The 23,891-nt window shown below is 52.3% G+C and overlaps 1 protein-coding gene, 1 long non-coding RNA gene and 3 other non-coding genes across 10 annotated transcripts; 1 reads left to right on the plus strand and 4 right to left on the minus strand.

Annotated features, from left to right (window-relative positions):
- Positions 1–606: 606 nt before the first annotated feature.
- Positions 607–15,835, plus strand: ST6GALNAC2 (ST6 N-acetylgalactosaminide alpha-2,6-sialyltransferase 2). 2 transcript variants are annotated; one of them, XM_057536579.1, is made up of 9 exons: positions 607–990; positions 4,839–4,899; positions 8,159–8,333; positions 9,031–9,199; positions 9,631–9,769; positions 11,298–11,401; positions 13,040–13,240; positions 14,564–14,663; positions 15,660–15,835. In XM_057536579.1, exons 1-9 carry the CDS (start codon positions 866–868, stop codon positions 15,825–15,827), a joined length of 1,242 nt encoding a protein of 413 aa, XP_057392562.1. In that variant the 5' UTR covers positions 607–865; the 3' UTR covers positions 15,828–15,835. The 2 variants fall into 2 exon arrangements, with proteins under 2 accessions (XP_057392562.1, XP_007186031.2); XM_007185969.3 differs by having other exon boundaries at positions 13,157–13,240.
- A 1,514-nt stretch (positions 15,836–17,349) lies between these two features.
- On the minus strand, positions 17,350–22,294 carry LOC130705963 (uncharacterized). 5 transcript variants are annotated; one of them, XR_009006384.1, is made up of 6 exons: positions 22,201–22,294; positions 21,580–21,662; positions 21,014–21,112; positions 19,374–19,482; positions 19,172–19,247; positions 17,350–17,763 (listed from the first exon to the last, which is right to left on the minus strand). It is a non-coding gene; the product is annotated as an uncharacterized LOC130705963 (long non-coding RNA). The 5 variants fall into 5 exon arrangements; XR_009006382.1 differs by having other exon boundaries at positions 17,350–19,247; XR_009006383.1 differs by having other exon boundaries at positions 19,172–19,482.
- Positions 19,057–19,129, minus strand: LOC114238318 (small nucleolar RNA R38). Its single transcript, XR_003623709.1, has one exon. It is a non-coding gene; the product is annotated as a small nucleolar RNA R38 (small nucleolar RNA).
- Positions 19,619–19,702, minus strand: LOC114238316 (small nucleolar RNA R38). Its single transcript, XR_003623707.1, has one exon. It is a non-coding gene; the product is annotated as a small nucleolar RNA R38 (small nucleolar RNA).
- On the minus strand, positions 21,197–21,274 carry LOC114238317 (small nucleolar RNA R38). Its single transcript, XR_003623708.2, has one exon. It is a non-coding gene; the product is annotated as a small nucleolar RNA R38 (small nucleolar RNA).
- Positions 22,295–23,891: the final 1,597 nt, after the last annotated feature.

Raw genomic sequence — 23,891 nt, forward strand, 5'->3', positions numbered from 1 at the left:
GCTCCCATACATGAAGAACAGGGGAGAGCAGAAAGCCAGTGGAAAGGGACAAGGTCCCTGTCATTGCAGGTTCTGATAGTTGGGGCGGGGGGCGGGGGGGTGTCTGGGGTATTTCACAGGTTTCTGAGGCCAGGACGTGGCCCACTGGAGAATACACTATGTCACCTACTGTTCACTCCCTGGAAGGGCTCTGCTTCCAGAGCATGAGTGCCCGAGCTTCCCCAGCCCTTCCTGCTGACACCGGATCCCCTGCTACACCCTTCAGGTGTCTCTGGACTGCTGAGATCTCCAGGTTGGCCTCGGTTTGTAACAGGAACGCAGTGCAATTGAGGGCCCCGGCCAGTCACCAAATGAGGGGGATGAACAGCCTCAGCTCCCCAACCCGTCCCATCCCGGCAGGCCCCCTACCTCACCGCCTCCAGCTCCACCCAGGGTCTGAGCTGTCAGGGTTTGCTCCTCCATCCTCGCCGCCCCTCCCATGGGCCTCGGGCGTCGGGAAGCCGCGAGCCGAGGCCCCCGAGGGCGCAGTGCGCAGCCCACGCGGCAGGTGGCGGCGTCTCCCCGCGTCCCGCAGCCCCCGGACCGCGCGCACCCGCCCTTGAAGGTACCGGGAAGCGCCCTGACCAACCGCGGCTCGCGGTGTCCCCGGGCTGGGCGCCGGCGGGGCGAGGGCAGTTCCCGGCGCCGGCGCTTCATTCTCCCCTCTGGGACCCGTCGCGCAGACCCCGAGGGTGCGGCGGCGGCGCGGGCAGAAGGGTGAGCGGCGGGGCCGGGCAGCCGACTCCGGGAGTCCGGCCCGGCACACCCGGGCCTCTCCCCTCCGCCCGGGACTGCGGCCGACGGGACGCCCGCGGGCCGGGGCTGCATGGGGCTCTCGCGCAGCCCGCTCTTCTGGCTGCTGCTCCTGTTCGCGGTTGTCTGCTCGGGGATCCTCGTCGCCCTGTACTCCTCGGCGGTGGAGTCGTACCTGGGGCCCCTGACCGGAGCCAGGTATGGGCTGCCACGCGGGACCTGTCCGGCGGGCGCAGGGGACGCGCAGGGCGCCCAGCTCACGGCTGGGCCGCCCTCCGGAGTGGCTTGCCGCGGGCACTCGGGCTGCTGCCCTTTGTCCCCAGAGCCTCCACCCCGGTGTTAAACTCGTGCTGCCGGGGCCCCACAGCCTCTGCCGGGGTCCGAGAGGAGCTTCGCCCCTTGCGCACCGGCGATCCGCTCCCGACAGCCTTATGCTTACTTCCCTCCGGCCCTGAGTAGAAACCCTTTCTATTGTCCAGATTTGGCTAGGACACCTGAATCTTTTAAAAACAGTCCCGTTTTTGCCACCCATTGTCCCTCGCTAACGTCACGTTTTTTTCAGGCTCTCCTTGGGGGCAGGGATCCAAGTCTCCCGGTTCAGACTTGGCCGGGCTCCTCAGCCAGGCTGCGGCGGGTCGCCTCTCCCTCTAGCTGTGGTCCCCGCCCTCCCCACGCCCGGCTCCCTTAACTCCCGGCTCTCTGCTCCGTTTCTTATTTTGATAAGCACCGTCTGGGCGCAATCGGGCGCGATCGGCGAACAGGGGCCCATCCTGAGCTCCATCCAAGTTCCCCTCCCTGAGCCTCCTCCTGCGCTCCACTCCCTTTCGCCGACCCCGGGCACCTTTCTTTCATTTGTGCCCCAGGAGGAGAAATCTGAGAGCCTGCCTTTGGTAGGTGATGGTTCCAGTTACTGAAGAAGGCTCAAAAGGATTTAGCTTTACTTCTGGAAGGTGGGCCGAGCTGTGCCCAGAGTCTGGATTTCTGAGGCCTCCGGGGCCTGGCTTTCCCTTCCCAGCGCTTTCCCACCGGCACAGTCCTTACTAAACCTTGCTCCAGGGATAAGGGAATGAAATCAAAATTAGTGTGTGCTCTCAGGAAACAATGTCAGAGGGCACCCAAAGCTGCAAAACAATATGAAACACCCTTGCCACTGACTACGAGTCCAGTCCCTTTAGAACAAAAGGTGCTCTAGCAGGCAAAACCTGAAGTTACTTCATCTCCCTGGAGTGAGAAATTGCATAAGCAGAAGGACTGAGAATATTGAGGGTATTAAGAAAGGGGATCCTTGTCAGTTTTATGTAAGGATGTTTTGAAACACATTTGAACATCTTTTGAAAGTAATACCACTCTAAATATGAGGTTTGCTGAACATCCATTACACCTCAACAAAGCTTCATCTTTTAAAAATCTAGTACAACCCAAGAACCTGTCCGTATCCTTGTTGTTTTGGTGATGTCTGTGCTGTAACTAAACCCCAGGGGCCAGGTCCAGACTCAGTCTCGGTAAGAGGTGGATAAGCAGGGTGGCAGGTGGGGTGGAAGTCTGGGTGGGGACTGCAGGCTGTGCGACCTCCCCAACTGGGGACCAAAAACGGACCTACCTGGCTGGCTACAGTGGAGAGTCCAGGGAAGCAAGGCCCTGGGACCAGGCCTACCACACCCGAGACAGGGCTCTCCTTGCAGGTTGGAGAGTGGAATCGGTTCAAGGAATTTACTCACAGAAGAATCTGAATCAGTAGTTCGTGGGCTTGGGATTTCTAGACTTGTTTTTTTCTGGAGGAGGGGGTGAGGATAGCTACAGGACGCCAGTAACCTGCCAGTTACCATCTACTGTCAACATTATTTTGTAAAAGAAAAGGCTATTTTAGAGCGAAGAATTCCTAAGAATATGATCTAAGTTGAGTAAATTTAGTTTTATGAAAAACTGCACAACATCAACCTCCTTTCTCCTCGGGCTGGTTAAACTTTCCATAGGGGTGTGGGTGAGCTGGGCTGGCCCCTTCCCCACTCCTTCCCAGCTCCCAGGCTGGTGGGGAAATGCCCATGGATTCCAGAGTGGGAGGGGCTGGGGGAAGTCTGTGAGCATAAGGGGTGCTCTGGAGAGAGGAGCAGGCCTCCCTGAGGCTGGGGCAATTCAGAGCAGCAAAACTGAATTGAGGGGCTCCCCATCCCCACCCCACAACTCTGTCCCTTCTGTCTCTATTCCACCAATTCAGCAGTTCCTCCATCAGGTTCCAAGCCTGGCTGCGTGTTAGAATCACCAGGGAGGGAGGGGTGAGTGGGGGAGGGGGAGTTAGATCACCTGAGGCCCAGAACAATCAGGTCAGAGTTCAGGGATGGGGCACCGGTGCCCTTCACAAGCTCCCTAGGATTCTCGAAGGCCACCTAGGCTGAGCACCACAGTCCCAGTTCCTCAAAGAGGAACTACAGGATTATGTGGGTGGCCCGTCTGGGGCAAAAGAGACAGGTGGGGGAAGGGATCGCCCTGCTTTTCCTGGCCTGCTCCTCCACGGTCTTTCACAAACCTGAAGGCAGGCAGGTCACAGGCTCCCTTGTGGCTCAAGCTGTCTTGGCACCTAGAAGCAAGAGGCCTCTGTTTCCCTCAAAACCGCTGATCCGGGACTTCCCTGGTGGTCCAGTGGCTAAGACTCTGCGCTCCCAATGCAGGGGGCCTGGGTTCGATCCCTGGTCAGGGAACTAGATCCCACATGCTGCAACTAAGAGTTCGCATGCCGCAACTAAGACCCAGCACAGCCAAATAAATACATAAGTTAAAATATTTTAAAAACAAAAACAAAAACCGCTGATCCAAAAATCCTCCCCACCTGCGCCCTGGTGGCTATAGGGGAGGGGGTAGGAGTCTGGGAGCAGCCTGACCACCCTCTTGAATGGATAGGGGCTCCTATTCCTTCCTTTGTGTTTGTCCTGTGCCCTGGTTCAGGGACCACCTAGCACCCGGGAGGTGGGGTGGGCCAGTAACTTAGCCCCTTCCACAAGGGACAGTGTCATAGAGGCTGTCACAAGGTCCTTTCCCTTTGCCCTTTAGGTAACAATAGCTAATATTTAGAGGACACTTTTTATGTAAGATAACATAGATTCTGTGTTTGCACCTCCCAACAATTCAGGCAAGGCTTTATTGGGGCCCCTGCTGCAGTAGGGGGAAGCGAAAACAAGCAACAGGTTCCCTTGCTTGCTCCCTGGGTTGCGGGGGAGGGCGAGTTGGTTCCTTATACTGGGTGACAGTAGGAATGGGTCCAGGGGTTGGGCCAGAGGGGTGGCTTAGGTGGTCTGCCCACCCCCTTGGTGGTACCCTGTGCAGGGTACATGTGCAGTATCCTGCTTTTGCTGGACACCCTGCTTTTGCTGAGTTTTTGGTCTTTTTGTATCTTGTTGTTCATAATTTGCCCCAATTGCACATGCACCCAGCTGTTTTTAGTCCCTTATAGTTTCTTTGCATTCTGTGGCTCAAGGGGTCGTTTGTCCACGTGCAAGCACTGCAGCAAAGGCCCCCAGGTCCCAGCCTGTCTCAATGTGATTATCTTTACACCTATATGATTATCCCAGCTGAACAGACACACAGACTGAGGTTCCGAGAAGTTCAGTAGCTTCCAGAGATCCTGGGATACAAATCCACGGAGTCAGGCTTCAGACCCATGCCCTTCACCAGGTGAAGGGTGCCCAAGGCACCTGGGATCTAACACCTGTTTCTGGGGCCTTTTGGCAGGGAGACCCCTCAGATGGTCACAATCCCGGGGGCTGGCAATCTTTCCTATTTTATATTTTCATCTCTTAACCACCACCTCACTGTTCCTATACACTCCACATTTCAGCCGCTTGCCAAGGGGCTTCTTTATTTCTTGGTTTCTGGGTAGAACATAATAATAGGACAGTATTTTGTGTGCCCAAAGAGAGAGAGATGGGCAAGAATCAGAGCACAGAAGAAACAATCAGACCCTGATGGACTGTCAGCCCCCAGAGCTAACAGAGCTAGACAGCAGGTTCCAGGGCCAGGTGAGACCCCTGCTTTACTTCTGCCTTCTCCCCCAGGAACATCACATCGTCTCGAGCTTTCTTTGGACCCAAGGCATCGAATTCTAGGACGAGAAAGGTACTGGGGCCAGCTACCCTGTGGCGGTTTCTCACATTCTCAAGTTAGCACTCAGGGAAAAGGGGTAAGAAAAGCACGAATGAGAACATTCTCATGAGCCTGCTGGGCGGGAGCACTCTGGAACCCACCCCCCCACCATTCCCCCAAAGGAAGCACAGAACTGAGCGGCCAGCCAGTCAGGGCTCCTCAGACCTGACCACTGGGGTTCCCTGCACCCCAACAGCAGAGAAGGGTGACTCCATGTTTACTCCTTGGGGTGTAGCCAGCTGAAAAGTTCTGGGAAGTCTTGATTTATCTTTAAAAGTCCTGTGACTCAATAGTGCACATTTTGTGCCTTGAGTCACTTTGAAAAGTGTCTCAGAAAACCTGAAGAGTCAGTCCTCTTCTATCCTCACAAGAATTTTATATGTATTTATGAAAATGATTCTGTACCCTAGTAAATCTTTTTTGGCGTGGACTAATTTGTATCTCTTCATAGTCATACTCTGCACGATCTGTATATAATGCATCGAACTTAGAGGTGTGACCTTAAATTTAACTTTTTTTAAAAAACCAGGAGGTCAATAAAATTTAAACTGCTTAACAACTAAAAAAAAAAAAAAAAAAGTCCTGTGACTTTTACATTCTACTCCTCAAAATGTCTTTTGACTGTAAAAGTCACATTTAAACTGCTCACCATGAAGTAAACACCAAGCCCTGGGAATATGTTTGAGAACTTCCGGGCCCTGCTCTGTAACAGATCACGTTGACTGTGGCCTGAAAGGCCGTCTCAAGCATTTTACGTGAGTTCTCTCACTTAAGCCTCATTGCAAGCCTGTGAGGCAGTTTTACAGATGAGTAAAATGAGGCACAGAAAGGTTAAGGTCACTCATGGAGAAGAGGTGGTACAGGGGTTCGAGCCTCTCATTCGACCCCAGAGCCTGGCTCTGAACCACTGAGCAGTACGGCCTCTCCCCCTCTGCGTGCTGCGGTTGGGAGGGGTGATGACTGGGTAATTCTGGCTTGATTCGGGTTTAAGAGTTGTTTTTAATGCCCGAGAGACTGGAAATTGTTAACTGAAGCCTCAGGGAGCAAGATTTCACCCCACGCAAGACTTAGTGACTGCTGAGCGGTCAGAGACAGAGTAAGCAGCCCTGGGCAGGTGATGGGGACCCCTTCCTGAGAACAGAGGCCTGGTGGACACTTGGCCAGCGGGCTGAAGAGAGGCCTCAAGGGTCTTATAAGTGCTTGGTCAGGTCACCTTTACTTTTCCTAAAGTCCTTTTCACCTTGAGCTGCTTGGTGCTAATTGACATATTTCCCCACCTCGTTTAAAAAAAGGATTTGAGGTGGCTTTCGGACACATATGACATGGCAAAAAATAATACTAATAATAAGAATAAAATGAAGAAGCAGGTAAAGGAAAAATAAAGGGAGGAAAAGTAGACAGCGTCAGGTAAGTGCATGAAAAGTATGCCACCGGGTGTAAGAGATGGGCTGTATATCCGGCTCTTAGCTTCCTAGTGGCCAGAGCAAAGAAGGAAAGTTTGCCACCCTGTCCATGAGATAAAAAGCAAGCCAGTTGCCCAAGGAAAGTGCAGCCTTTCCAGATACAGAGACCTGAAGATTTTTCTCTTGGAGCCTCATAAAGAAGGTCCTGGAAAACATCCCTATGATAAACCGAACAGTAGTGAAATTAGTGCTGTCAGTTCGGCTTAATGCTTGCTTTGAAAACATGAATTTGTTCCATAAAGATTGCTATATTAGTAAACAATATGAGCATAATCCAAATTTCATATGTGTTTATCAGTGATTTTGTCAGCAAGAACACTGGTAAATGCAGAAAACCACACTCAACCAAAGGGAGCCATGTAGGAATACACAAAAGGCACACACACGCACACTTCAGATAGCCATCTGCTTCATCGCATATGTTATAACCAGCTTTCCACCACTTCACGAAAACTCCCAAGCTGCCACCCTTCCGACACCCACATCCCCAAGCAAATGTCAAGTCTTTTCCAAGGTCAAGTGCAATAGTTTTAGTAGTACTTACATATTTCTTAACCAGTGAATGTGTGTAAAACTGCTTCTATCTTACCTACGTTCTTCCTTATTTTATGCATCACTGATCAAGTTTTTGAGTGTTGCGCTGCTAATCCCTTTTCCCAAAAGTCCTGTGGTTTTGGTTGCACAATTTTGCATAATGGTTTTTAAGCACTCATATGTCACATTATAGCAGAAATGACTGTACAGCTCTTTCCTGCATTGTCCTTTGATCAAACCAACAGCTTAACAAAGAGCCCCCTTCAGTGGGAAGAACAGCTCCACCCAAGCCCAGACTGTTCAGGATTCTGACATGGGGGCTGCAGGCAGATGGAGCTAAGGCCTTTTTGGTACACTGCCCTCCTTCAAGGTCGCTGTGTGCAGAGGCCCTGGAGGACTTTCTATGGCAGCTCGAACAAACTACCACAAACTGGGTGGCTTAAAACAAGAGAAATGGATTCTCTCACAGTTCTAGAGGGCAGATGTCTGAAATCAAGGTGTCAGCAGGGCCAGCCTCCCTCTGAAGGCTCTAGGGAAGAATCCCTCCTGGCCTCTTACAGCGTCTGGAGGCTCCAGGTGTTTCTTGGCTTGTAACTGCATCACTCAATCTCTGCCCCCATCAGCACATGCCTTCTTAAGAGGATACCACTCATTGAATTTAGGGCCCACCTTAATACAGTATGACCTCATCTGACCAATGACATCTGCAAAGACCCTATTTCCAAATAAGGTCACATTCTGAGGTTCTGGGTAGACATGAATTGGGGGAGGGGACACTCTTCAATTCAGTATAGGCACCGACTGGCAGAAACATGTCATAAATCTTCCCAGCAGCCCGTTCCACGTGAATCCTACGGCAAGGACTGCCAGAGCTGGGATTTGGATCCAGGCTGACGGATTCCTAAGCCCAGGCTGGACCTCCTCCACCACAGGGCGGGCAGGTCTTACCCATTTGTGGGAAAATGCCTCAAAGTTCCCCCCAAGTGTGAGGTGAAGTTGTAGGAGGCCAGAGCCATCAGGCCTGAGAGATGTGGAGTCCAGGAGAAGGGCTGGGCAGGGTAAATCCAGAAAGCTCTCTCGCCCCCACTGGGCTGCTGCACTACAGGCCACCTGGGCCTGCAGATCTGGGGGTTGCCCAAGTCTGGAGGGAGAAGGGCAGCACTTCCGCCCAGCCCTCTGGTGGCTCCTACCCACCCCGACCCCCAGAAACAGCCCTCTTCTCTTCTCACCCACAGAACCTGCCCTGTCGACACTCACTTTCTCTCGCCATTCGACGGCACCCTCACTTCCGGGATCTGTTTGATCTCTCCATTCCAGTGCTGCTGTCAGGGAACCTCTTCACCCAGGAGCTCTGGGACAGCCTGAGCCGGCACAAAGCCCCCTATGGCTGGCAGGGGCTCTCCAGCCAAGGTAACCTGCAGCCCTCTGGCCTCAACTAGTCCATTGCTCCTGCTTTTGGCCTTGGTGCAGAATGGGCCTCTCCTCCCTCACAGCACCAGGATGTGGACCCCCTGCCTCTTCCTCCCAGGCGGGCCTCAGGGCTCGACACCCTGCTGTGCGACTCCTGACTTCCCTGGCACAGCCTCTCTATGCACTGGGCTGGCACTCTATAAGCTTTCACTCCTCCCCCCCACCCCATCTCTACAAGCACCACAAGGTCCAGGAGACGGCCCTTGCTGCCCTTGCAAGCGGCTCTCACCATCCTGGGGCTTCCCTGGTTTGAAAGATGCCAGTGTCCAAAGGTGGCCGAGGACAGCGGCTGTGGGGTCTCAAACAGCCTGCGGATGGTTGCTGCTGTGGGAAACCGCCCAGAGCCCCCTCCACGTTAAATATGCCCCCCACCCCACCACGCCTCTGATTATTTTCTTTGGGAATACACACGGTCCTGGGAGGACTGGTATCTGAGTGCTTGAGATGATTGAGGGCACAGCCAAATCCCCTGCCCCACCACCCTCTTCCCACTGGCATTTCATTGTCCTCCACCCTCTGTGCCTCTGGAGAGGGGCTGGTGTCAGGCCTCGGGCCGGTGGGGAGCCAGGAAGTCTTGGGAAGGCCCCAATGACCCATGTGACCCCTCGTGGTGCCCCACCCTGTCCCACACCCACAGCCATCGCCTCCACCCTGAGCCTCCTGAATGGCTCTGAGAGCACCAGGCTGTTTACCGTCTCCAGGGAGCTGCTTCCGGGCTGCATCCGGTGTGCCGTGGTGGGTAACGGAGGCATCCTGAATGGTTCCCGCCAGGGTCAGAACATCGATGCCCATGACTACGTGTTCAGGTATGTGGGGCAGGGGCCAGGGAGGAAGCAGGAGAGGAGCTGGTCCCCAGCCAGCCCCCGGGGGAGCATCACAGGTGAGGGCAGGGGCCAAGGCAGCAGTGGCCTCAGGCAGCTCAGCACTTGTAATGGGCAGACAGGCACGGACAAAGGCATTACAGAAACAGGCCCTGAAGATGAGTGAGGGTGTGGTCGGCTAAGGGGACCCAGGAGGAAGGAGCTGCCAGGGTCAGCTTTGTCCACTTCACAGGGCATCCCTTCAGGTCCCGAGTTGTGGGGATAGGGCTAGTGACCGGGCACTGGGGCTGCTGTGGGCAGAGGGAGTGACAGAACCCTGGGGATGGAACAGGGACAGGCGAGGCCCCCTGGGGATGGAAGTAAACACGCAGCATCGTGTAGCCACAAGCAGGCTGATGGGCCTCTGTTTGGACCAGACTCAATGGTGCTGTGATCAAAGGCTTTGAGAATGACGTGGGCACCAAGACCTCCTTCTACGGTTTCACTGTAAACACAATGAAGAACTCCCTCATCTCCTACTCAAACCTGGGCTTCACCTCTGTGCCGCAGGGACAGGTGAGGCCGCTGATGGGCACACCGTTGTCACTGACAGTCGGTGCCACTGTTTCCCAACCCGCATCTGAGGGGTGGGCCACAGGGTTCCCAAGCCCCAGCCCAGGGCATAGAGAGGCTGTGCCAGGGTCTTGGGTCCCCGCAATGCAGCCACTGAAGGGGCGGATCTAGGCAGGGGTGCCCTGTGGTTTCAGGTGGCTCAGGACAACTCTGGGGTGGAACATGAATGGGTAATATTGACTGAAAGCTTATGGAGTGCCAGGCACTTACAGAGGCCATGCCAGCCCTCTCTTACTGGTGAGGAGACTAAGGCTCAGGGCCCCTTCAGTCAGTAAAGCAGCGGTGGGGCTGGATTCAAATCCAGACTCCCCCCCACCCAGAGCTCACGCTACACACAGTGGGAGGGTATTTACTGAGTGCCTCCCCCCTTCCCAGCGCCGGATACAGGCATCACAGCAGCCCCTTTCCAGAGGGCAGTGTGTCCAAGGCCACCACCCAGCCAGAATCATCAAAATCCAGGCCCCTCTGACCGCAGTGCTAGGGTTGTTTCCATTTCTCACGCTGCCCACTGGAAGAATGATGTGTGCCCTCCTGAGGGCTCACAGCAGACCGTGCAGGAAGCTGAGGTTCAGAGCAGTTGAGGAAAACATGCCCAGAGCCCCAGCTTTGGAGCAGGAGAACTGGAATCTGAGTCTGTCTGCCGCTTCCAGGTTCTTTCAACCACAGCTAGTTGCTGTAACACAGTGCTTCCCTTCTAGAGTGGGCTGGTTACCACATGCTGCGGGGAGGTCCCAGGATAAGGGTTCTGGGATGCTCAACAGGACTGGTTTGAGTTTCTAGACGCTTCCTCCTCTGACCAGGGAATTCAGGGGTGTCCTAGCCACAGTGTCTGTGCGCCGAGGCCTCTTTCAGCTCGTGACAGAACAAAATGGGACAGCTCCATTTCTGGTGTAGCCACAGAACCTGTAGGCATTATCTATAACTGCATGACAAACTACCCCCAAACCTAGTAGCTTTAAACAACAAGCACTGATCATCTCACAGTTTTCATGGGTCAGGAATTCAGGAGCAGCTCAGCGGAGTGGTCTTGGCTCAGGGTCTCCCAGGCAGGATTGGCAGGGGCTGCAGTCCTCAGGCCTGCCTCCAGCCGGAGCTCCCTCACAGCCCTTGCTCCCCCCCGAGTGAGCGGTCCCAGAGAGCAAGGGAGCGCCAGTGCCTCGTATGACCCACTTTCCAAAGTCACATACCCTTCCTTACTTCCACTTTTTTCTACGCATTAGGAAAATTTTGTTCATTAGTCACTAAGTCCAGCCCACACTCAAGGGGATGGCAATTAAGCATCACTTCTTGAAGGGAAGAGTATCAAAGGATTTGAGTACTGAAACCAGCAGGGTACCTGAAAGTGGGAATTACAGGCATAAAAGGGAAATGCTCCCGTCAGGGCACAGACTGGGTGCAGAGCCGTCCACTCTGAGCAGGATCTTGGCGTGGTCTCGTTCCCACTGCAACTGTTTCTCTGTCACTCCGACAGGACCTGCGCTATATTTTCATCCCCTCAGACATCCGCGACTACGTGATGCTGAGATCGGCCATTCTAGGTGTGCCTGTCCCTGAGGGCCCCGATAAAGGGGACAGGTGAGCAGCCAAGCAGGGGGCAGGGCATGGTAATGCTCCCAGGGTCCACTGTCGGATGGGAAAGGTGGGTGAAGGTGGCAAGAAAATCCCCAAGAATTCAACAGAGCATTAGAAGATTAAGCTCTTTTTTCCTACCCCCAGGAAAGCCTAGGTAACGCTGCTGGTCCCCAGGGACCCTCCTGACAAGGCAGGCTGTAGGTTCAAGGGGCTCCTTTCTGAGCAGGCAGGCCTGGCCCCTCAGCTTCAGGCTGCTGTCCCCACAAACAACCCAGCCACCCAGCCAGTGGCCGCCGCAGGACCTGTCCACAGCTGGCTCTGCTGTCCTGTTTGAGCACACTGTGTCTGGAAACCAAGAGTGGGGGCCAGTATCCATTCCATTCCTCCTGGCGGGCACCCTCCCAAGACTGCCCATGAAATGGGAGAGCAGGCGACGTGGGTCCAGTGTCCGGCGAAGTGGGAACAAAGGGCCCTCTGTCTTTTCTCCCCCACCTTCCTGGGCAGCAGGCCTGTGCCCAGCTCTTTTGAACCATGTCCTGGCCTCATCTAAACCTTCTCCCTGTGGTGCTGAGACAATTTCTTGTCCCCGAGTCAGGTTCTTAGAAATCTGCGCCACCCCCGGGACAAAGACCCGCCTCCTATCTCGGTGGCCCCAGGACATCTCACCCACCGTGAAAGAGCAGCTTCTGAGGCCTCCTTGGGGGTTAAGCCCTCAGAGGCCAGGCTGGCTCCACCAGCCCTGCCCTGTGCCCCACCCACCTCGTGATTACCTAACAATCCCTTGCAAGAGCTCACAATGCTGCACCTGGTCATGAGGGTGGGCTTTGTGACCCGGGGCGGGACTGGCTCTTGGGGGGCTGGCTCAAAGACATCGGGCGGACATAAGCCTCCCCAGCACCAATGAGCTCCCCCTCCCCTACCCCTAATCCGTCCCCTACCCAGTCCCCTACCCAGTCCCGATCCAACCACACCAACCAGCAGCCCTACGCCAGCGCCGGTGGCTCAGCCCCTTCCGCGTCCCCCACCCGGGGGTCTTCCTCCCGTCCCCCCTCTCACCCTGCCACCCCAAATGCCTCACAGCCCTCTTCCCGGGCTTCCTCCCTGACCCCTAGCCCTCATGTCCAGCCTCGAGGGTCTGCCCAAAACATCACTCCACCCACCTCCAAATCTCCCTCCCAATCTGGCTTAAAATCTCTCTCTCGAAACTCTTCCCAAACCCCCCCTGTGCCCGGCGCCCAGTCCCCGTCCCACAGCCCTGCACCCTCGGCTTCCTACATCGGGCCCATTCGGGGCATCCCGCTCTACATCGCCCCCTATGTGCCCCGCTTCCTGAAGGAGCCCCCCTTCTTCCAGCCTCCTACCTCACCACTCCCCCAAAACCAGTGCTTCCCCTGCTCCTTCCCCTGCCCCTCCCAGAACCGAGAGCGCGCGCCCCCTGCGTCTCTCTACTTCCCTCTCCTCCCACCCCCTCCCCACCACCCGGTCAACTGCTCCTACCCGACTCCTCCCGCTCTGTTCACACCCCCCTCCTCTCTCACGTACACCCCGCCCTTGGAGGTCCTGGTGAGCGGGAAGCCGCACGTGGTCCCCACGGTGCTGCCCGCCACCTTCTACACCCCCTTCTCCCGCTACTATGCCCAGCCCCGCTCCTACCGGTCCACACACCGACACCGTCCCGGCGCCTTTCCCCTCTCCTCACTCCCCAACGGGCCGTACGACGGCACCGGCCGCTCTGTCCACTTCTATCGTGGGTCCTAGGCCTCAGACCTATTTTGGACCAGAAGCCTCCGCCAGCAAATTCAAGCTACTCCATCCAGACTTCATCAGCTACCTGACAGAGAGGTAGGTGGGGGTAGGGGTGGTGCTGGGAAGAACTGCTCCTCCCCCCCCCCCCCGCCCCCGGCTCCACACCCACCGGCAGCACCGGCTTTATCCCCCCAAGGATGAAACCCACAGGGGGGCCATGTACGAGGACACCCCAAGCACTTATACTGCTTCACTTACTACTTTATTTGAATATTATACCTTGATGGAGGTGGTGTTCTATCAGTCAAGGTAGATGGGAAATGGAGAGGGAACTCATCAGGTTTCCTTACTAGGGATGTTCAGAAAGGCTTAGGCCGGGCATGGGGGGACCACAGATGTGGGGCTGTATTGGGACCGGCAGAAGCCGAGCTGTCATCACTTTCAGGCCTGAACACAGCTCAGACACGGGAGACCATGGGGAGGAGCCTGGGGAACACCTGCCTGCAGATCCCAAGCCCCACCCCCCCCTCCTACCAGTGGTTCTCAGCAGGAGGCAGGTCAACTGTCCTGGTCTGGAGACATTTTTGGTTGTCGCTAGGAGAGCGTGAGTGCCACGAGTGGGCAGAAGCCAGGGCGGCTGCTGATCATCCTACGATGCACAAGACAGCCCCTGCAACAAGCAACTATCTGGCCTAAGTAACAGTAGTGCTGCAGCTGAGAAACCCTACTACAGCCCAGAGGCTGGCGTCCTAAGACACAGAGCAGGCCAGGGGTGGCAGGTGGGTCTGGGAGGCAAACTGAAGACCACTCAACAGAGGAAGACCAGGCTGAGAGGCTAGGCAATTTGCCTGGCAAAGCCTAGATGAGAATCCAGGGCTGAGGTCAAGCCCTGTGGTCACCATACTGTGGCCTCACTTTTGGACTGTTGTGGGTGCCTCTGAATGTATGTACGTGTGCACACACGTGCATCACCTCGCCAGTGCCTCCAGTCACAGGACCTGTGTGCTCTGTCCTCATACGTGGCTCCTGCTTGGCCAGTCTGGAGGTAGAAGCTTAGGTCTCCGCCTAAATAACTAGGCCACCTATGCCCTAGACACTGTGGCGCAGGAGGGTGTTGCCGAGAGAAAAGGTGAGTTAGACTGGATTCAGGCTTCTAAAGAGTGGGAGAAAGGGGAAGGCTCTCACCTGCAGTCCTTTGGGAAGACCTGTTCCTCTTTCTCACCCCGTTACCTAAGGTGTTATTTCAACCAAGGATTTTTGCATATAGTTCATTTGGTCTTTTCCCAAATAGGGGATGGGTTGGGGTAGAAGGGCCGGAAATTTCTGCAGTTTTCCAACCGAACTGGTGTAATGGCACAACCATCAAGCTAGTGTGCAAGACCAAAAGTCTTGAGTCTTGATGGCTCTTTTTGATTCCAGGTTTCTGAAATCCAAGTGGATTAACACAAAATTCAGAGACCTATACATGCCTAGCACTGGAGCCCTCATGTTGCTGACAGCACTGCATACCTGTGACCAGGTAAGAGGTCTTCTCTCTCAGGAGCCCACAGCAGCAGAGTAGGTGTGAACGGAACCTAATTCGCTCCATGATATCCTCTACATGAGGCCTGCTAGCCCAGATCTGGGACTCTGGGCCCCTATCCTGTGAGGTAAGGATGCCCCAGCTGCAGGAGTGATCTTGGTCTCGGGAACGGGATGGAAGAAGTGCTCTTCAGGGTCCCTTATAGGACAGTCCCCTGTGCCAGCCTTGCCTTCCCAATCACAGCCACCTGCCCCTGGGCTGGCTTCTTACACCCCCTCTGCCCCAGGGCAGCTGCTCCATATGGTATTTAAGACACATTTTATCCAACTGCTCTTGTGAAAGCAAAATCTTCTCAACAAAAGTGGGCAGAGACATCTTTTTGTGAGGACATTCTAGGCAGCCTTCCACACAAGGAATCTCTGAAATCACTGTATGAGACATTCTCGATGGGGTGGTGCCCACGTGACGTGCGCGGAGACAGAGGCTGAGAAGCAGTTTTCAAGAAAAGGCAGTGACCCACACTGAAGCCAACACAAGAACTGAGGCCAAGCACCACTGGACTCTGGTCACCTTTTCCCAGTTTTAAACAGGAGGCTCTTGCCTGCAGTCACCGTTAGAGTAGGAGGTAAGGGGCTTTCCGCCTCTGTCTTGAGCACAGTGATGATCACAGCTTTGGTGTCACAGACCTGAGTTCAAATTCCAGCCCAGCTACTTACTAGCTTGTGACGGGGGACACATGTTTGGTTACCTTTCTGAGCCTGTTCCCCATTTGTAAAATGGGGACAATATCTACCTAAGATTGTTGTAAGGCTGAGTGAGAAAATGCAGAAAGAGCACAGTTCGGGGCATTAAAGTGTGGGCGGGAACTGTTTATCCTCACCTTCACACAACACAAGGCAGCTGGGAAGGGGGGGACATGGCTTTCTAAATTCACGTCACTTTACACATAGGGGAAGCGCAATAAATGCTAACTCAACGACTGTCCTTGTCCAGGTTAGTGCCTATGGATTCATCACAAGCAACTACCAGAAATTTTCTGACCACTATTTCGAACGAATAAAGAAGCCACTGATATTCTACGTGAACCATGATCTGTCCCTGGAAGCCACCCTGTGGAAGGACCTGCACAAGGCTGGCATCCTTTGGCTGTACCAGCGCTGACCCTGAAGCACCCAAGACCTTTGTGGTTTTGCAGAGCTGAGGCCCTTGGCCCCTCAAGTGGCCAAAGCTGCCTTCTGGTCTTTTCAGCCTGAGAGGGGCTCCAACTGTCCTTGACCCTCCCCCCCTTCTTCCCTACAGAGGACACCGAGTGGATGTGTGACAGTCACTGAAGCCTATTCTTTGTGGGACACCCCACCTTGTCCTCAGCTCATCCAAGAAGACTCTCCCCTGGTCTGAGGCAGACATCCCAACCCTGGCCAAGAAAAAATGGACTGCTCTCTGCTGGATTTGTCTTTAAAGCTGAAGGTAACACTCTCAAGGGGAGACTGACCCTCACCAGCGTGAGGCACGCATCCTTCACAGCTGAGCGCTCCCACGACAGTAGTGGCACGGAGTGACCAGGAGGTCAGTGGAGCGGCTCAAGGTCTCTCAGTTAACAAAGAACAAGCAGCAGTAGAAGCAAACGCACACTTCTCAGCCCAAATCCTCCCACTAGCGTGTCCAGCTTCACACAAACTCCAAAGCAGTTCAACTCAAGGACATGTCGGAACAGCCTTGCTGAGAACAGGACCGACACACTTCTGCCCCCAGATAAAGTGGGAGCACAAAAGGCAGAATGTGATTTGAAACTAGATAATTGCATAAATGGTGGATAACCACTGTGTCTGTGTGTGTTGGGGAAAGTAGTATATCATGCAGGGTGCTTAGCACAAAGAATTCAGAATTCAAGAACCACGGGAAGGTTCTGGTATTTGATGGGAGTCAACCACGCAGAAGGTTGCTGGCCTCTGATTAAAGTCCCACTGGACATGTCTTACCACCTTGTCACCAAAAGGACATTACTGGGTAATGAACTCTCATTATCGGACACTGAACATCATGGCTTCAATAATTTGACTTGATATAGGCAGTTTTATTTTAGATTACATGGGCTTCTATTAGAAGTGTAAACCAACTGAGTTATCACCATACTACCCCTTAAGCAAGCCCTGGGATTTACTGTCCTGATGTCTGGTCTGATGTTGCTACACACCGTACCCGGCAAGGCAGTGGAGGGGGCGGGGGGATGTCTCCACAGGTCTGGTAGGCAAGAGCCTCCCTGCCCAAAACCTGGCCCTTGGGTCTGTGGTTTTGAAGGGATGATCCTATCAGCACACCTAACAAGAGCGATGAATCAAAATGCTACTTTAGAAATTGAGACATGATTAAGTGAATGGACATTTAGGCTTTCTAAAGCAGCTACTTGAGAAACCATAGCTTCCCGATGCCTGGACCCATTTTTATCCATACTTTATTTTTCCCTATTCCCATCACACCTGTAGTTACCAAAACCTGTCAACCGGTTAGAGGGGTATAAGATCAATTTAGTGGGAAACTTAAAAACACCAAAACATCTGATTGCATCCTGTTACCCGCAACTATTCTTCTCTGAAACTTTCACTTATAAAAGAATATGCTGATTCACAGAATAAAACATTGCTTTTACATGGGTCTCAATCTGAAATCCACAAATGCTAGTAAGTCAGTTTTTAAATTTTTTAATTTGTTTCAAAGTTAAACCCAAGACACATTGACTTCATAGGAAATCCACTGAGAAATGTTTTTCTAGGCTGAACACCTCTTTCCCGTCAGTCTCCCCCAACAGAGCATGCACATGTTAATTACTTAATTTTATAATCACTGCTGTCCCACCACTATACCAAGATCACCTAAACTATGTGTGTAGTATTCTGAATGTTCTTATTTATACCCTAATTTCACTAACTGCAAACAATTTTCTGGGATACCCTGTTACTTGAATTCTTTGACTACTTTTGAAGACGAAGTCCAAAGAACTCTTAAATGATTCTCCTTTGGTGGGGGAGGGTATTTTATAGGCATTAGCAACTAGCACCTGGGGCTGTGCTGATCCCATCTGGCATCACTGGGAGGCAACCTATAAAACCAAAGAATCATTTGATGCAGCAGCCAACTAAGAGACTCAAAACTGAAGGTTAAATTCAAAGAAAAAACTAATATAAAAATTGGTAACCCTAGAGGAACTCATTCTAAGCAGTCAATCATTATGCGTGTGTGTGTGCATGTGTGTGTGTGTGGAAGGCACAACCAGATCAATTCAGTGCAGCCTGGTAGGTCCCAGATGACTCTCCTTTTCGGGAGACTGGGATCTGAGGGAGCAGAATCTGGCAAGTGGCCAGTACCAGTGAAGAGCAGCCATGAAGTGCTGGCGACATTTATATTCAACCCCCCTCTGGAGTCAAACCTACAGGTTCGGGAATTCCCTGGCGGTCCAGTGGTTAGGACTCATCACTCTCACTGCCAAGGGCCAGGGTTCAAGCCCTTAAGATCCCACAAGCTGTGCGGTGCAGCTTAAAAAAACAAAAACAGAAACAAACCTACAGGTTCACTTGGGTCCCACAGAGCAGTCAAGTCCACTCAGAAGCAGACTATAACCCAGCAGGTAGACTTTCCCACTTGCTAACATGTCCTTTCGCTTTGTTTTACTTCCAGCTATAAGCTGCTTGGACCGGTTTTCAGGCTCTTTAAATCTCACTCCAAATATAGCTTCCTTGGTGACCGAACAAATATGTGACCTTACGTATAAAGAGCTGCACACACCTCCCAGCTTCAACAGAAAAGAAAGTCAATCTGTGTCCAGTTCAAGCCTGGCATTTAAATGGGAACAAAGCCCAGCGCCACTTTGCTACTCTCTTGCGCACATGCCAGCCGTGCCATTCAGACAGAGCTGAGCTAACGCCAGGAGAGCTCCCTGGTGTTAACAAAGCACCTGGAAACCAAATCGCTCTGCTAGTGCCACTGTACACCGTCTTTCGTGAATGTCAGGATACGGTGCAAGGGCAAGAGGTCAGATAGTCCTGAAGTGTTCTCACTGCCACAGCTGGCATACATCTGCCATTCCCGTCTGTTTCAAACAGCGCATTCATTTTCTTGAAATATGTGACAAGCACTCTTTCATTCCACAGTAAGAGTATAAACCAAATCTGGGCCACTTGCCCATTTCTGCCACCTCTTATAGCCTGCGCCCTCAGAGCCATTAATCAAGGGGCCTAAAGTGTGACAGGACAGCCACACTACTGGTTTTCAAGCTGCAGAGGGATGATGCATTAGGACTGGGGTCTTGGCATGGTATGCACAATTCCCTTTGGAGTCCATTCAGTGCGATCCCTTATGCAGCCTAAACTTCTTTTAAGAGCACAGGGCCAGCCTCTTAAGCCTCAGAACAGATTGTTTTCCCTCAGTTGAGATTTTCAGACAGGGATAACTAACCATCATAGGCTTGTGGGGCTTCTTTGGGACATGTAAGATGGAAAGAGAAAGCTTACAAACAACAGGAGAAGAATCATCATTTCACTTGCTTCAGGCAAAGCAGTTCAATTCTGTCTCACTCACTGCAGACACCTAGCGAAGAAAACAAACCTATGTCAAAGTCTCCCTGTCACTCAGCACAACTCAAAAGGCCAGGACAGGGGAAGCAAAAAGAACACTCCACCCAAGCCTGTTCCAAAGATCTTCTCTATTACACACACGAGAGAAATTCCGCCTCGGGTCCAGGGCAGCTGAAACGGCACTGCTGCTAGTTAGCGTCTTGTTCTGGAGCATCCTTTTCGGCCTCAAACTGAGGCTGAGACTGTACCTGGCGAGGAGAAATTGCAAAGAAAAACCTATTCAAGAAGATATACACAATCTCTCTCAGGTAGCTCACTTTTAAATCAAGCATTAAAAAAACAAAGAAACCAGGCCTAAATTTTCTCTAAAGCAGACTTGGGAAACTGAGTCTCAGATATACAAATTCCACACAGAAAGGCCTTTCTTTGCCTTCAGACAGGGATAACTTCACATCATCATGGACTCAGCGCCCACCCCTCAGCCAGGCCGCAGCACTGTGCCCAGCTGTACCCAGCAGCCCAGACCCGACACGCTGACAGGTCCTGTCCTTTTAAAGCCAGGGTCTCCCTTAGCACAAAGTGTCTAGCAGCCAAGTATGGCATATATATTCCAGCATCTTTCTGGTGTCAGTAAAATGCCTGAGACAGTGCGGATTACTTCTTTCAGCCAGACCACTGAAGGCCAGCTGCACAAAGGGTACCTGATGCCAAGAGGAATCGACATCAAACAAGGTCATTTCTCCTTCACTCACCTCTGTGTGCAAAACAATACTGCAGAGCAACCATGTGGCTTTCAGTGCTTTAAAACAGGGATTATAGATCTGCCCTGAGAGCTACTTAAAAACAGCCAGTACTATAATCTTGCTGTCATAAAAATCCCTGAGCTAAAAGTAGATCAGCTCATCTAACTGTTCCTCCGTACCCGCTCTTAAATGGCCACACACAATTCTTGGGCTGCACTCCAGAGCCATCTCATCATGGCCGGAGGTGGGGTCCAGGAACGTGTGTACTACTTCAAACCGCTGTAGGTGCACAGCCAGGTTTGAGAAGCACCATTCCTGTTTTTACAAACTGAAGAAATAAGGCTCTGGTGCGGTCACCTGGTAAAAGGCTGAGACTGGAGTTTAGATCTCTCAAGTTAGTCTAACACGCGGTTTCAACCTACCGACGCTTTGGGTGGGTAGCTCTTTGTCGTGGGGGCTGTCTTGCACACTGCAGGGTACTTCGGGGCGTCCCAGCGCACCCTGACCCCTAGTTGAGAACCACTGGCCTAACTCAGTAACTAGTTGTTTAACTATACTTCAATAAAGCTTAATAGTTTCTTTTGGAATAAGCTGCGGTAATTTTGTTACAATCTGGTTGAGACACACCTCTTTACAACTAACATTAAATCAGTGACATTTTCTAAATTAAACAAAAAAAAAAGCTTAATAGTAATAATAACGCCCCCCTACCTCCCAAAATCAATTAGCTATATTTTTATGGTTCTTTTAAAAAAATAAATAAATAAATAAACCCTAGCCGTGTAACTACGCGTGAGTGAACTCATTGTCTCCTTTTACTTACTCAGTAGCAACTCAGGGAAAATATCTACCTCATGTAGGGTTGTAACAAACACTGTGAGGCTGCTTGGCAAGGGATCTAGCAAAGAATTCCATACCACTTCTCTCATCCGGCCACTAATACTCCTGGAAGACCCACACATCTCGGAATCTAACAGACCAATACTTAAAGGGATCATAACCTATGCAATTCTGTGAAAGAGCAAAAAAATCTTACCTTTTAGAGAAATTTCATCACGAAGATCCTTACACTCAGTATCTCTGGATGATGGTTTTCATGTGACTTTTTTCCAAGTCCACAGCCAACATCTTTAACCTAAAAGAGAAATATGGATAACACACTTCATTCTCACAGAAACAAACTTAAGATACTGATTCTCAAGAACGGTGTTTAAAAAAGTTGAGCCTCAGCAAGTCAGAACTCCTCACAAAAGATGTCCTTTCAGACAGGGATAACCTTAAATCATCCTCAGCTCAACCAGTAACAAAACATTTCTAAATCCCAGCCAACCAAACCTCATTTTCCAAGTCTTCCTTTCACCCCTGTACGCAGTGGCATCCACTTCGATTTCAGTGACACCTAGTGGCCCCGATTACACTGGCTCAGGCCATCCTCAGCTCTGGATTCTAGGCAGGACCCTAACCGGACCTCTGTGTCAACCCGGATTCACAGAGCTGAACTTCAGAACAGAGTGTGAGGGGGCGGTATGTGGTAGGCCTTCACACCATCTCACCTTTCCCACTTCTGGTGCCCACCCAGGTCTTGCCTGCATCCATTCTTACTCATTTCAGGGTTCCATTCGCTAGTTTTAAGCTTCAACGTGCACGTCGGCTTCTCACCGTCTCTGCAGATGCCAAACAAAGGCCTGTGGGGAACGAACACATGAGCATGTTAAGGGTCGTTGTAAAACTACGGCCTTACAGCTTTCCAAACAAAGTCTACCATCCCACTGGTTACCATCTGTGGAGTTACATAAAAACTGACTGGGGCCGTCCTCAAGGCACTCGAGGAGGAGGCGAAGCATTCAGCCGTTAACCCCTGAAGTGAACTGAGAACCGTCCCTGTCAGTCTGCCCCGTGTAAAGACCTGGGGACCCGTTCAGAAGCACATGGGTGTCTGCGAGGCCGGGGAGGGGGGCGCGGGAGTTGCGCAATACGGAAGGGCCGCTCTCCCCCAGGAGGGCCGCTCCGACGCCAAGGTGGGCTTGGGCTCTCCCCCCTCAGTAATGAAAACTCGCGCCCTTTGGAAAGCGTTTTCCCAGTTATCTCAGCTAATCCTCCCAACCACCCTATTGGCGGGGAGACCAGGCTTAAGCGTCACCATTTCTCCTTCGAGGAGGGGGCAGCCAAGTGTGTTAGCGCCGTGTCAACAAAGACCCCGTTTTCCCACCTCCGCAGCCTTACCGCCGCCAAAGGTCCGAGGTTGCTGGCCTAGCTCGGACCAGCCTGAGGCCGCCATGTCTTCCAGCCACGAGACCGGCCCCGAAAAGAGAGAAAGCTCGCGCCTGCGCGCAAGTTCTTCGCGGCAGTCTCGCCGGAACTCTCGCGCTATTGAGAAAAGGCTGATGGGAAATGTAGTGCAAACAGCCGCCGTTGCGGGGCAGCCGCGTTCTCAGCGCGGCTCTGAACCCGGGATTAAATGGTGGCCGCCGCCAGGGACAGTAGAGAGCCCGGGGTGGGAGGCCTGCTCCGTGTAGAACCACGGCCGTTAGAAAACGAAGATGGACTGTCGCTTCGGCCACAAAGTCATTTATCTATTGAGTGAACAGGGTGTCCCTGGCCGAGACTGGGTGGGCGGTGGAGGTCGCAGAAAACTCGAGGGGACTTCACGAGAGGAACGGTTGAGGGAACTGAGGCCCTGCTGGATTTCGTTCTTAATTGCTCTGCGGATTTTATTTGGGGCGGGGCGAGTTCGTCTGGGGTGGTTGGCTGCGTTAGCGAAGAGGAGGGAGATTCCCGGGGAATTGTTCGACGTCCCGCTCAGTTGCTCTTAGTTGGGGCGAGAGCAGTGGGGCACGGGCGCGGCCGGCAGAGGGCGCCCGAGAGCGACGGGCTGGGCCGGGCTCTAAATTACCCTGAACCCGGGGGCTTATCCCCGCGCCACAGGTCCCGCCGCCGCCTCTGGGGTGTGGCTTTAATTCCGACAAGGAAAAATAATCAAATTACGAAAAGAACTGAGAAATAGTGTAATACCCTCTGCTACTCCTGAGTGTTGATTTTCAGGTAATCACCCCGGCTTCATTTTTGAAATAACAAAAGGGCAAAACAACAACTAGAGTCAGAGCCAGAATTTACACCTATTTGGAAATTGGTTTAAACTTGCAAGACCACGAAGCCTTTTCTGCGTTACCTTCTCCCCATGCTCATCAGCCGTTCAGCAGTGATCTCAGTGGCATTGAGTCTGGATTAAATTGTTCTGTATATGGTAATACACTGTGGGTACTTATTTTCAAGTTACCACATTTGTTAATGTTTGCCTCCCTCAATTGGATTGTGAGCTCTTCAAGGCAGAAGTCTATTTTAATTTGTTTTTTCTTTTTAATTTCCTCACAGGCCTAGTTGGTATTCGACTGCCTCTGCTCACAGTAAGTACTCCACAAATATAATCATTAACTCAGCAATAGCTTCTATCGTGTGAAATTGGCCCTTACGTTTCTCTATCTTACCCTTGAAGACAGATTATTTTGTATAATACCGAAAGAATGGGGTCTGTCCCTGCAAACTAAATTCCTTTCATCTCAGACTCTAAGTTTGGAATTTGCCAAAAGCTGCCTGTGTGTAGGCAGGTAATCTGCAGGCAAAACAATAATGATAGCTAACACTTCATAGCACTTACTGTGTGCCGTTCACTCCTCGAGTACTTTACGGATATCAATTCGTTTAATCCTCACCACTGCACAGTGCAGTGCATTATCACTACCCCCGTTTTACAGATGAGGAAACAGAAGCATTGAGAGATGATGAAATTTGCCCCAGTTTACACAACTAGTAACTGGTGGTGTCAGGGTTTGATCCCAGCCTGTAGAGTCTGTGCTTTTACCACAAAGTTATACTGCACCGTGTGTGTATATATATATATAAATGGATCTTATATA

Source organism: Balaenoptera acutorostrata, chromosome 20 (assembly GCF_949987535.1).
Source record: "Balaenoptera acutorostrata chromosome 20, mBalAcu1.1, whole genome shotgun sequence".
Taxonomy (NCBI): Eukaryota; Metazoa; Chordata; class Mammalia; order Artiodactyla; family Balaenopteridae; genus Balaenoptera; species Balaenoptera acutorostrata.